The following is a 14,379-nucleotide window of genomic DNA, read 5'->3' on the forward strand; positions in this document are numbered from 1 at the left end:
CACGTTTCTCCTCGGGATACCGAGCTCCTCCGGGCTAACTTTAATTTCAAATGGCAGAACAGGAAGATCAAATACCTGGGGGTTTTCCTCACTTCTCGCTATGACCTCCTCTTTCGTGAGAATTTCCTACCCCTTCCTACGCAATCAGACCTGACCTCCTGGAACCGCCTTATTATTTCGTGGCTGGGCAGGATCATGGCTGTCAAAATGAACATACTCCCCAAATGGCTGTACCTCTTCCAAACCCTTCCGGTAGCTGTCCCTGCCTCTTTCCTTGCCAACATCCAGAAGGCCCTCACCCGCTTTATTTGGAACCATAGACCTCCTAGAGTCTCATCCAATATCTTAAAATGACCAATCCCTGGAGGAGGAAGAGGCCTTCCCGACATCAAATTATACTACTTGGCATCCCACCTTTCGCAAATCGTTGCCTCCTACGCTCCCTCTGGCTCCACTGCATGGCTTGATATAGAATCGGCCCATCTAACCCTGCCCGATCTCTCCTCTCTCTGGGGCGTATCTCCCGCCCGTCGCCCCCCTGCTGTTAGAGCACTGCCTTCTATCAAATTTGATGCTATGCTCTGGGACTCCAACTCCTTCAAACTAAAACTTTCAACTGCAATATCTCCTTTAACCCCCATCTGGCATAACCCGGTGTTCCCTCCTGGATCTGCCTCTACAACCCACCGTAACTGGTCTCGTGCAGGGCTTAAATTTCCAGTAGATTTTTCCAAACAGGGCCGCTGGCTTTCGCTAGCGGATCTCCAACCCCAATCCCCGTCCCAAATCCTCAGCCCCTTTGAATTCTTCCAAATTAATCATTTCTTGCGATCCCTGCCACCAACCTATGTTCTTAGGGACCTTACTCCATTTGAATCTCTTTGTAGAAAACATCCCTTGGACAAGGGCATGATTTCTCAAATATATAGCATTCTTCTCACTTCTGCCCTTCCCTCTCCAAACCCTCATGAAGACGAGTGGGAAAAGGACCTTGGTCCTCCCCCGGATGAAGAGGCTTGGGAGGACATGAGACTGGGGATAGCTAAATGCTCCATATCAACTAAACTCAAGGAAACCTCTTACAAAATTTATTACCGTTGGTATTACACTCCCACAAGACTCCATAGAATGTTTCCCTCTTCCTCGCCCTGCTGTTGGCGGGACTGTGGCCAAAGGGGTACGATGTTTCATATTTGGTGGTCTTGCCCGATTATCACCACCTTCTGGCACTCAGTCCATAGTTTCCTAAATACCCTTTTTGAAGCTCCTATCCCGAAAGATCCCTGGATATTTCTTTTATGTTACACTCCCCAAGACCTGGACAAATTCTCCAAGAAATTAACTGCCCACATCCTGACAGCAGCCAAATCACTCATAGCCCTTAATTGGAAAAAGACCTCACCTCCATCCCTTTTGGCTCTCAAGAAGCAGATTTGGCACGTGGCCGCTATGGAGGAGATTACGTACTACCTCCACGATAGAGGCCACGTCTTCAGTCAAGTCTGGGCTCCATGGCTAGCCGTGGAACACACCTTCCCCCCTCAACGCTCCACGTCCTCCGACCTGACCCATGTGCGATGACCCTAACTCTTCCCGACACATATCTCCCCCTCTGCTATAGGCTCAACACACCCTAGTTATCCTCTAAATACTTACAGTGCTTATCTTTGTGGTCCTACCCCCCTCACCCCTCCCCCACAATCCATTTTGTTCCTACACCCATTTTATATTACTCTCTAAAAATGTAAAAACCGGTCATTTTTGTCTAAAGGTTTCCTAATAAGCGATACACCACAATAACTGTTGTGATTTTACTGTGCATGCTACACAGTGTTATCGTTTTGCTGTCTGTATTTTCTTGATTGACCACTGAAAATAAAAAATTATAAAAAAAAAACAAACAAACAACCAATTAAACCAGCAGAATAGGTCCACAATAATTTTCATCTCCAGGCCCTCAAGGCCCTTAATGACGATGGTCAGGACATGTTACCTGATTGGACATGAATGTTCTCCTGTGGGGTCAGGGGGGTGTTATTTCTGTACCATGTGATGGCTGGAGGAGGGATCCCGGTAGCTTCGCAGATGAGAGTGAAGGTGCCATGCATAGTCACAGACACATTTTGGGGCTCCATCTGAGGGTTGGTGACTTCTGGTGGGACTGAGAGAAGATGACAAATGGGCCGGACAGAGTTACATTACTGTCTTGTATCAGAATGGGGAATCAAGCTCCCAAAATACAGACCATCTTACCTTGCACCGTGAGGTCATATTTAATGTCGGTCTGTCCAGCTGCATTCACAGCTACACAGACATAGCGTCCCGAGTTGATTGGTTGCACCCTGGGTATGCTCAGCTGCTGCCCCTTGTTCTTCAAGATCAAGTCTGCACTGCTCCCCAGTGGGAAACCATCCTTCAGCCAGGTCACAGACGGGGTGGGCTTTCCACTCACCGCGCATTCCAAGGTGATGTGGCTGCCTCGTGCCGATGTCACTTGCGTGGGAACATTGCTGCTTCCAGGTATTACAGGGACGGCTGGTAAACAGAAGAGAGAATGTGTATAACTGTATGTACAACAGAGGAAAATAATGGTAAAGAAAATAACTAAACAAAAGTCTGCATAAGTAAAAAAAAAGGTCAACTGGAGAGAGATAGACAATGTGATGTCAAAAACAAGGAAGCAAATAAAGACAGGACAAGTCATTTAGAAAACAAAGACAGAACCAGTCATTTGGGAAACAAAGACAGAACCAGTCATTTAGGAAACAAAGACAGAACCAATCATTTAGGAAACAAAGACAGAACCAGTCATTTAGGAAATAAAGACAGAACCAGTCATTTAGGAAATAAAGACAGATCCAATCATTTAGGAAACAAAGACAGAACCAGTCATTTAGGAAACAAAGACAGAACCAGTCATTTAGGAAACAAAGACAGAACCAGTCATTTAGGAACAGTAAAGTGTAAGACTGCAGTACAAATACTATTTTGTGACATCCCATGCCTGAAGTTAAGAGCTGGAAGGAACAAAACCCAACACAACAAGGCTCTCTCACCATAGACCTCCAGCCAATAGTCCCGCTGACTGCTGCCAGCCTCATTACTACACACACAGGTGTAAGTTCCTTCATCTGACACCTGCACCTTACTGATCTGTAGCAGCCTTCCTCCCGCAGACACCAGAGGCAGATACTCGTCCGTCAGGGGAGATCCTGGTACAACACAGGAGAATGACTCAAACATAGATTACCATAGGAATGTTCACAGGGGTGATTCTAAGACCCTGGACTCACAAGCAGCCAAAAATAATACTTCATCGATGCTACAAACATTAAAGACAAACAAACATCTGCAAATCCCTTCATATTTTGCATGTGTACAAACCCTGCAAATGTTTTATATGTCATTTTATATTGAATTACATGATAAATGTCCTGACAATAGTCACTTACCATTCTTTATCCAGGTCAGTAACGGAGGAGGAGATCCCTGGCATTCACAGGTAAAGACAATGCTGTGCCCCTCAATGACTGACATGGGAGGCTCCGGGGATGTGGGGAAATTAGGAGGCACTGAAAAATAAATAAAAATACAAACGAATGAAGGAACCTTAAAAAAGTGCTAATTCAGCACAAAACAGCTGTGGAGTAAGTTCCGCTCCTCACGTCTTCCACCCTTCCAGCTTAGACGTTGACGTACCCTACGCGGTATGGAATCATTGTGCTGTTTGTGGCGTTTGTGTCCACAGACCCCCATTTATCAGGGCATGATAAATACTAAAAATCTAAACAGCTAGGAACACAGTATTTCAAGGCAGTGTTTGCACGGAGTTTGCATGTTCTACTTGTGTGTGTATGTGTCACACGACGCTTATTCGGCTTCCATAAACAAAGACTAAGACACTCCCCTGTGCCTCATTAGCAGCCTCAAACCCTTAGTCTGATCTGCACATGTGCAGACTGAGCACCTGTCTGTTTCTGGCAAGATTCCTATTGGTCTCAGGTTCTGGTTCTAAACTTGAAAAGGCACCTCCTCCCATTCCTCTGGGCCTGTTCATTAAGTTACCTGGCTGTTTAGGTTCTTACCTATTCTGTGTGCTCTCACCTGGATCGTCAGTGCCTCTGCTGTGTTGCTGTTCAAAGGCTATACTGCTCACCTGGATCGTCAGTACCTCTGCTGTGTTGCTGTTCAAAGGCTATACTGCTCAGACTGCACTTACCTCTGCTGTGTTGCTGTTCAAAGGCTATACTGCTCAGACTGCACTTACCTCTGCTGTGTGCTGTTCAAAGGCTATACTGCTCAAACTACATCTCCATGGACTGCACCACGCAAGATCATCTACTCCACATTTGTCTCGGTGGCTCAGTGATTATTACAGGTCGTATCATCTGAGCTGCTTGCTCTTACCCACTCCACTTTGTTGCTGGACTGTTACTTGTACCTCCTCTATCGTGCTGCCTCATTGTGGTCTCCTATACCTGCAGCATTACCATCTCCTTTTTGTTGCTGGACTGTTCCTGCTATCGCTGTATTGGAATACACTGATTATACTGATATATTGTATGCACTCATACTGCATTGCTGGTGGTACTGCTCACCATGTTCCTATGTTCCTTGTGCTTAATTAGCAAGACTTTCTGTGATCATTCAAGCATCATTAAATCGCTAATTGTACCTTATTCTGCATCTGTTGTCTATTTGCTGTCTGGGTATAGAACTGACATTACCAGTGTGCCTACTTCACACCAGTTACTATCACTCCCCCAAGAGTCCAGAATACCAAACTGTGACAGTATGGCTCACTTACAGGTGGTCCAGTTTTCTCCCACAGTCCAATAACCTGTAGATTAACTGGCTTCCTGTGAAATTGGCCTTATGTGTGTGTAGTTGTATGACTGTGATACAGAAGATAGATTGGATGTCGGCGCAACATAAATAAAAGTTGATGATAATAATAATATTCCGTTTACTTTTCAATTCGTACTTAAGAGACATGCAAAACCTTTTTTTTTTGGGGGGGGGGGGGGGGACACATGTTTTCGCTTTCAAGAAAATAATGCACACAGCTGGGAGAGGAAGAAGTCAGTAAGATCTGGGTGGAAGATTAGGTATTAGATTCTGTATGTATATAGAGGAGACATCGGCTAATTCAAGTTAATAGCTGTGTCTGGTACAGTTCTATCTGCTCGAACAACTAGCATGAGCTGAATACACCAGCACCGTCTGTCAGCTCAGGACTGCCATCTGGTGGCCATCTGGGAGGAGGAACTCTAAATACCAGGGACTGCGTAAAAATACATTAAAACACCCTATTATATAAAATTAACATTTATTTTTTTTATCTACGTCCAGAAGTCTTTACCCCAGATGATGACGTTATAATGCTTCTCTGAGCGGCCGGCGTCGTTGGAGGCCTCACACGTGTATCTTCCGCCGTCCCGCAGCTGGGCTTGGTCAATCTATGGAGAGATGGGAAATATCAGCATAGACAGCGTTATGTTTTATTGTCCCATATTGTATGTTGTTATTAATTTCTAATACCGAGCTGAGCTCTGATTTCCATGGTAACACTGTTCTGGGTGATTTTGTTCTGTTATGGTCTATAAGGGGCCTATTTTTTAAGCCATAAACTATCCGCATGCTTTAGGCATTTTTATCATTATCATCATCATCACCATTTATTTATATAGCGCTACTAATTCCGCAGCACTGTACAGAGAACTCACTCACATCAGTCCCTGCCCCATTGGGCCTTACAGTCTAAATTCCCTAACACACACACACAGACATAGACAGACAAACAGACTTGGGTCAATTTTGTTAGCAGCCAATTAACCTACCAGTATGTTTTTGGAGTGTGGGAGGAAACCGGAGTACCCGGAGGAAACCCACGCAAACACGGAGAGAACATACAAACTCCTCACAGATAAGGCCATGATTGGGAATTGAACTCATGACCCCAGTGCTGTGAGGCAGAAGTGCTAACCACTACACCGCCGTGCTGCCCATTATGTAACCTAACTATCTCATAAAATCCTAAACCAGGAGGTATCATAGATATCTCCTGCACTAGGCTAAGCTTCGCATTAAACTGCAGTCTCCATAATTTTCAATGGGGACTGCGGTCTGGGGCAATTTAACAAGCTCCATTAAGCCTAGCTTTCGGAGCCTAACCCTTCTACTCTTTTGGGAGAGCATTGCGGGAGTGGGGTCTTTGGATCCCTCGAACACATCTTACCTGCTCTCTCCTCCAGTTACTATAGCAGAGTGACTATGCGTATAGCAGAGGTCTAACTGGGCTATAGCCCAGGGGCCTCGGGCATCCAGGGGGCCCTTCAAAGTCCTCAGCAGCATTATTGATCGGTCCGGGGGCGGGGGCGCCCCCAGCCCGATCAATGCTGCTGAGCACTGTCACTGTAGTCTTCCGTCCCCGGCGCTCAGTAATCTGCTTACTGAGGAGATCTCACAAGTGAACTCTCGCGAGATCTCCTCAGTAAGGAGCTTACAGCGCGCCGGGGACGGAGGACTACAGTGACAGGTAAGCGCTTGGGGGGGGGGGGCCCTCACGGGGTACGGGGGGTCGGCGGGTGGCTCACATTGGGGGCCTCATGGGGGAATGGAGGCGCCCTTAGCCCAGGGGCCTCCATTCCCTTAATCCGGCCCTATGCGCAAAGCCTCTTTGCCATAGTAACCAGAGGGGAGAGACAGACTACCGCACTTTAATGGTGCTTACAGCCATTGTCAGGACAGCCACTGTCCCAGGATGATTTTTTTAATTCATTCGAAAAATCACATGTCATCGCTGCAATGACAGATGATGATTAATGGGGCAAACCCCGTTAATTAATAATAAGCACAAGGTTCTATATGGTCATATGTTGTACTGAACATTCATAGGAAAAATGCAAACATCCGCGTACAAAGAAAGTTGCCTGCACTTAAAGTGTACAGATAATAATGCTGAAAATTAGAGGGTCTAGCGATACGTGTAAAACCATGGACAAATAGCTGTAGGTGGATCACTTAAATGGGACCACAACACGCCTCCTCTCCCACCGGTAGCTCTCCAGCTGTTGTGGGACTACTAAGCTGACACAGCATGCTGAGCCTTGTAGTTCTACAACAGCTGGAGGGCTACGTGTTGCAAATCCCACGTTCTAAATGATGTAGTAACAGGTCAATTCTCTGCAATGTGAATATTGATGTAAAGAATGCTGATACTAAGTCTGACCTGTAGGTGGCGCCCATTCTCGATCACACGAATCCCTGGCCTTCTAGGAAGGGGTCGTCCATCCTTCAGCCACGTGATAGTGGGAGGCGGGACGGCACTGCTCTGACACTCCAGTAGGACAGGCTGATTAACAGTGACGGAAGAATTAAACTCCTCTCCCAGGATGCTTGGGGGCACTGCAGGAGAAAGCAGAAGAATCAGCACCATCCAATAGTCACACAGCGGCTGGCGTCACATTGAGATGGCGTTGGCGATATCAGACATTTGGCTCAAAGTCATTGAATATGTCACCCCCAACATGACCATAGTGCAAGATATAATGATGCCATCATAACCATTCAGATTTGTATCATGTCTGCTTGTAGCTCCGCCCAGAAGATGACTTGCTTTGACCTGATTGGTCATCTTCAGGCCATATTAACGGGTCTGGAAGTGATCTGGCCAATGAACCTGAGCACTGAATGGTCAGAATTTATCCATTTGATTGGCCAAACTGCACAGCGATCCCGTCCCTTGCCCCAGGGCCATCTTAACAACATTATGGGCCCCCAGGCAAAGCAGTGCACCGGGGCCCCTAGATATAGATATATAGATATATAGATGTATACAGATACAGATATAGATATAGATATATAGAGATAGAGATAGATAGATGTACTTGCTCAGTGACCCGTGTAGGTTTTATTTGCAGGTTTTTTTCTTTTGCAGGATTATTTATTCTCATTAAGAGCCGTGCCTATGGGGCCCCCTTGCCCGTGGGGCCCCCGGGCAGCTGCCCATCGTGCCCAATGGAAAAGATGGCCCTGCCTTGCCCCTCTGCCTGACTAATCCATGTATAGCCACCTTATGGCTTGTTAAAGTCAATACATGAATACGATAGAAAAATGGATAATGTTTTATTACACAAAACTTAGTTTATGGACATCTATGGTTTGATTTCTTTGCATGTGTGGATTGCAAGGGTTGTTGCTGACATTTGGTGTAAATTTCATTCCAATAGCCACATTAAATATATATTTACTGAGAAAAATGTTGATGTGTTCAATACTTATTTCACCCGCTATATATATATCTATATATATATATATATATATATATATATATATATATATAAATATATATAATACGTGTACTTCACACATGAATCCTGGTACTTCCCCAAAAAGGTACGTACTGCTATCTTCTGCGCTGTATGTACTATGTCACTCCTGATACATTTCCCAGAATTACATTAAGTGAAATATTACACGAAATGTATCAGTATTCAGTTTGGCAGATTCCCCAGATTCCTACTATAGTAAATGAATGTGCCACAATTTTCATAATAACGGCGCAGTGAGGTGGATATAAAATACACCACTGTACAGCTTGGCACAATTCCCAGACGCTGGCTGTGCTCAGTGTCATCCTCAGCCAAGATTATCTTTAATAAAAGTGAATGGATTTTTATTGGGGATTTAAAGGAGAGAAAATCAGTTCTAGAGGTTGGGGGCTTGATGTTGTATTTTAAATATTTTATCCAACATATACAAGATATATGCCTTGTGTATTATATATAAGTGTACACATATATATTAGCAAGCACTTGTTTATGATATATTTTTCCTCCTTATAATTGAATAGTAATATATATGTTTGTCTATGTCTGTGTTTGTATTTTACATATAATTTGTGTAGGATACATTAAATTAGTGTTGTCCCATATTTTTGCAGTGTTGATTGCTTACATGTTGTAGACAAGCAGGCAAGACCCTATGACAAGATATAAAGAAAATTCTATGGCCTATTCCCTTAGCTGTAACCAACAGCTATTTGCAGAAGTGCAGTCAGCGCGGAATGCAACCGTAAGCGTAACTTGCGCCTGAAATTGTTGCACACTAGTGTATACGTATCTATGCTGTATTCAGATGTGAAGGCGCGTTCGGGTCTGAATGAGTAGCAGACGCAGACGCTGGACAACAGACACAGCCCTCAGACACTTGTGTCAACCTGCTAACATAAACCTTTTATTTTATATGGAACGCAATTGATATGACGCATCATTTTTTGCTTTTTTGCTTCATTAAGCTGAGTGTATGATGAGCGACTGCTAAAATCTCGGTAAGGGACTGCGAATCACTTGCAAACCTCTAACTACAAGACATTCGCTAGTTCCTGTGTTCATCATCATTATCATCCGCTACTTATATCTGAGCCTGACCACCCGCCAATAAAAACGCTTTTTCAGCCGCATCTGCGACTACGTATCAGTCTGAATCCGTACTCGAACGGCCCTTATCTGTTCTTTGTCTATGTTAGAACGCCCCTTCAATTCCTAGACATTGGTATTTTAAGGAGTCGTCTATGTCGCAGGTCTGAATAGCCATTGTTGTATTTTCAGTTTCTAGGCCAGATACAATATATGAAGGGGCATTCGCCTCAGTCTGACTCAAGCCCTCGGTGTCCATTAAGGTGATATTTAGGTACCGTTAGGTTTCTTATTGGATAAATAGAACTCAGAATAACATACGGTGAGATAGGAAAGGTCAGACCTTCCCATACTCGTGACCGTAATCATACATTCTCAAATGAGTACGGAATGACCCAGTGTGCTTACCGTACACCTGTAGCTCAATGTCACGGCTGTCCTCGCCCGCAGAATTAACCGCAAAACACGTGTATGTTCCAGAGTCCGTCACATGGACTGAAGAAAGGGAAAGAATTTTCCCCTGCTCGAAAATCTGTAACATAAAGGACAATAAGACCAATCATAACATCAGCCCCCTATATAAAATGGTCAGCACTATATCATAATTGCCTATGTAGCATTAAAATGGTCTTTATTACTGCTTCAAAATAGATGCCTTTACTAGTGATAGTGTTTACTAGCGTTTGTTATCACTAGTAAAAGTTTGTAAACATGTTTTTACTAACGTGTAATCAAACGTGATTGTGATAACTGCAATGCCAATGGGTGATTGGCCTAAGAGATATAGTTGTCTGTTAGAGGAGTTATAGCCTATTTTAATGTTTAATTTGTTTTGTGAATTATAATTATTTGATGTCTTTCATTTGTTGTTATTTTGTACACTTGGGTGGTTTGATATATATCTTTGAAACAGAATGGGGCTGATTCATTAAGGAAAGTAATGCAAAAAAATGAGTAACTTTGCACCTTGGAAAAACCATGTTGCATTGGAGGGGGAGGTAAATTTAAAATGTGGGGACAGGTTTATAGTTGTCCTAGATCAAATTTAAAATTCAGTGTAAAAATAAAAAAAATAAAGCTATCAAGTATTTGTGCGCTACCTGAAAAAACAGCCAGTATTTAACTTATGTGCAGAATAAAAAGTTAATATGCACCCCTTGCATTGTAACATGGTTTTTCAGGAGAAAACTTACTCCTTTTTTTGCCTTACTTTCCTTAATAAATCAGTTTGTACAGTTCTGCCACTAGGGGGAGATGTTTCTTACATTTCTGCAACAAAGCCTATCCCTGCGTATATTACAGCCACAGTGAGAATTATAAAGACATCAGAAATAATTTCAATGGGCATTGGCTTTCAGCTCTGAAATTCATTTTCAGATAACTCATAGCGGCCTTACCACTGCACCAATGTGTTTAAACGGAGAACTGGATCACTACCTGTTCGATCGAGTGCCCTGATTAGCATTTTATCCTTCTTTTATAATATACTTCATAAAAACAAGAGTATGTATATATACATAACAGATACGACAGTGGAAATCAGAGTACTTCCCACTGAACTGTTCTCAGCTGCCATCTTCATGAAGACAAAATAACATGAACGAGGACGGGAATTTCTCACTGACCTGCAGTCCGGCGGTGGCGGTGGAAACTGGCACCGTATCCTTCAACCACATGAGTGTGGGTTCTGGAAATCCTGTGGCATTACATTCTAACCAGACCTGCTCATTCACCAGGAACGTGGCCAGTTCTGTAATTGATACAATCCTCGGGGGCACTGGGGCAAAATGAGAGCGAGAAATAGAGAGGGAGGGGAATTAAAATAAACAAGGACTTTAACAACGTGACACAAATCTATTAATTTGCGTCAATGTCCTTAAAATTAAGTGTTTCAAGCTCTTGACATTATCAGTGATGCTTGGTACAAAGAGCTGACAGCAATGAATACTGCTCTATGATACCATATGCTCCATTATGGTGTACCCTGCCACTGTATGCCATCTATGATACCATACAAGAGTTAAAAGGCCTCATTTTGCCCCTAAACCCCGAACACCCGAACTCACCACTTACAACATTTTGGAATAATAATAAAATATTTTTTTAACAAGAAGTGCCATCAATATAATATGAAAACATGTTGCTGGGCTCAATGTGGTGGAAAATGATGGTAACATGGTCTATAGGCATTCTCAACGTGCTAAAATACCCCAACTAGAAATTATTTATTATTATTACCATTTATTTATATAGCGCCACTAATTCCGCAGCGCTGTACAGAGAACTCACTCACATCAGTCCCTGCCCCATTGGGGCTTACAGTCTAAATTGTGGGAGGAAACCGGAGCACCCGGAGGAAACCCACAAAAACACAGGGAGAACATACAAACTCCACACAGATAAGGCCATGGTCAGGAATTGAACTCTTGACCCCAGTGCTGTGAGGCAGAAGTGCTAACCACTGAGCCATCTTGCTGCCCCCAAATTGCTGCATAGAGCCTGCAAGCTGCCTGCTGAACATCCCCATCTATCAGAATGAGGGTCTGTGTCTTCATTAAATTTGTATCATTCTAACGTGGTGGCTCAGTGGTTAGCACTTCTGCCTCACAGCACTGAGGTCATGAGTTTGATTCCTGACTAGGGCCCTGTCTGTGTAGAGTTTGTATGTTCTCCCCGTGTTTCCGTGGGTTTCCACCCAGTGCTAAGGTGTCTTCTGACACTCTGAAAACATACTGGTAGGTTAATTGGCTGCTGACAAAATTATCCCTAGCCTTTGTGTGTGTTTGTTATGGAATTTAGATATCAGACACTTACCGTAGACCTCCAGCGTGTAGCGCAGTTCGCTGCTGCCGGCACTGTTAGACACCACACAGGTATATTCGCCAGTATCGGAGCTGCTGACGCGCTCAATCTGCAGGGTCCTGCCCTGGTTTAGCAGGGTGACCCCGGGTGTGGCAGACAGCAGCTGCTCCCCCCTGTACCAGGACACCACTGTGAAAACAAAACGCTAAAGTTATAAATCTACAGACACAGATACGACCACTGAGGTTTTCTGTCGCAAGGTTCTGATGGAAAACTATGATTGATAATCGCAGTTCATACTTTGCTAGGGTTTTTTTTATACAGTACAGTGACAAATAATTCTCTATTAAAACAATATAATTGTGACTTCTTTTCCACAACTATGTGTGGAGGCAACAGGAGAACCGTTCAGCCCTGTGGTCAATTACCTTGTGAAGGACAGAAACTGATGTTTTTATTTTTACATAAGGACATAGTTGGCTACTGGGAGACTCCCGAATTTTTGGGAGTTCTCATGGACTCTCAGGCAAAAATCCCGGATCCAGCTGTCTCCGTAGTTGAAGAGGATGGGGGTGGGACTAAACGCGACATCGCGGCTCCGCCCCTGCTGCTATTGGCCGAAGTTGACTAAGATTGACGGGCGGAGCCTAATGGCGCACCACGCGTGGCCACTCCCCCTTGACAGACCAGCTCCCGGACAGCTGCCTTCAAAAGTAGGCAAGTATGCATAAGGAGCAGGTGGGTATGGCAGACAAGAGTACAGATTATGGTGCTATGGTTTGTGTTCTTCTGCAGGTTATATACACCGGTCCAGGATTATATGTGTGATTTACTGTTGCAAAAGACTTATATAAAATCTGTCACAGACATTAGCCAGTCAGAAAGTGGAGCAATGATTTCTATAGCTTACTACCGTATCTCAGTATTTAAAATGAGCGCCAATACTATGTACAATATGCTCTAGGCTGGACACATAGGGCTAGATTTACTAAAGTGCGGGTTTGAAAAAGTGGAGATGTTGCCTATAGCAACCAATCAGATTCTAGTTATCATCTATTTAGCACATTCTACAAAATGATAGCTAGAATCTGATTGGTTGCTATAGGCAACATCTCCACTTTTTCAAACCCGCAGTTTAGTAAATATACCTCATAGTGTATTTAGGTTAGTGCAAATGCACTGTGTGTCCGCACTATTCTGGGAATTAAATGGGCCTTAGGCTGGGTACACACTACAGGTCTTTCACCTGATCATCGGGCCAATTGCACGATAAATGACCGTTAGGTTCAATATTGCTTTAGTGTGTACGCTCCAACGATCATGCTTTATCATTCAAAGCACATCGTATCGTTTGATTTAATTTTATAAATGGACTAAAAATCTCTATAAACGATGGAACGATGTCGTTCCAATTCTGCAGTGTGTCTGCACTCAGCACCAGCAGTGTCCATAGATCTCTATGGAGTGTGCAGGGTCACCATCTTTTCAGCAGATGGTTATGACAGATGAAGAGCACAGACCTGAAGGTAGATCGTGTAAAACGTGTATAGTGTGTACACAGGAATCGGCTGCTGATCGGGACTTTCAGTTGTTGGTAAACTCGTTAACGATATCGCATTGGGAGAAGTTTTCCGTAGTGTGTACCCAGCCTTACTGTCTGTGGACCGCTTACCAGGCACAGGGCTTCCTGATGCAAGACACTCTAAGGTTGCTGGGAGATTTTCCACCACGGTCTGGTTCACATCTGTAGGCTCGATATTCGGCGGCACTAGAAAAATGTAATTGCAACATATATTTATGTTACTAAACTGAAAAACCCTCTGCAAAGCATAGGAGTGAACAATTATACCTGTGAAATTGGGGAGTCCTTAAATGTTAAGCTCTTATTTATAGCCATCATGCTGCCTAAAGTGGTAAATGCAATGACACCCTCCCAGTTCTATCAGTTGGATGTAGACTTTAAAACACATATATTGTCATTTAATCTTTATTAATCACATTAACAAGTTATTAACCGCTAAACAGCAAAAGAATTAGCTCTTCTTAAAATTCCCTTTATATCGCTGCCCCCCGCCCCAAACCAGCTGCCTGGGACCTCCATTGCCTCATTCTAGGCTCATCCTGTGAACATTCTGAGACACGTGTGTGAGGGGAGGAG

General features: G+C 43.8%; 1 protein-coding gene across 1 annotated transcript in view; it reads right to left on the minus strand.

Annotated features, from left to right (window-relative positions):
• The window catches only part of HMCN2 (hemicentin 2), a 169,408-nt gene that overhangs the window by 50,548 nt on the left and 104,481 nt on the right, over positions 1 to 14,379 (minus strand). The window contains exons 37-46 of the mRNA XM_075185190.1: positions 13,894 to 13,989; positions 12,234 to 12,410; positions 11,045 to 11,196; positions 9,828 to 9,951; positions 7,232 to 7,407; positions 5,363 to 5,459; positions 3,453 to 3,572; positions 3,057 to 3,212; positions 2,254 to 2,535; positions 1,994 to 2,161 (exon numbers count right to left, since the gene is read on the minus strand). Of these exons, the coding sequence (XP_075041291.1) occupies positions 1,994 to 2,161; positions 2,254 to 2,535; positions 3,057 to 3,212; positions 3,453 to 3,572; positions 5,363 to 5,459; positions 7,232 to 7,407; positions 9,828 to 9,951; positions 11,045 to 11,196; positions 12,234 to 12,410; positions 13,894 to 13,989 (1,548 nt within the window). The remainder of the gene's footprint in view (positions 1 to 1,993; positions 2,162 to 2,253; positions 2,536 to 3,056; positions 3,213 to 3,452; positions 3,573 to 5,362; positions 5,460 to 7,231; positions 7,408 to 9,827; positions 9,952 to 11,044; positions 11,197 to 12,233; positions 12,411 to 13,893; positions 13,990 to 14,379) is intronic.

The sequence above is a fragment of the Mixophyes fleayi genome, chromosome 9 (genome assembly GCF_038048845.1).
Source record: "Mixophyes fleayi isolate aMixFle1 chromosome 9, aMixFle1.hap1, whole genome shotgun sequence".
NCBI lineage: Eukaryota > Metazoa > Chordata > Amphibia > Anura > Limnodynastidae > Mixophyes > Mixophyes fleayi.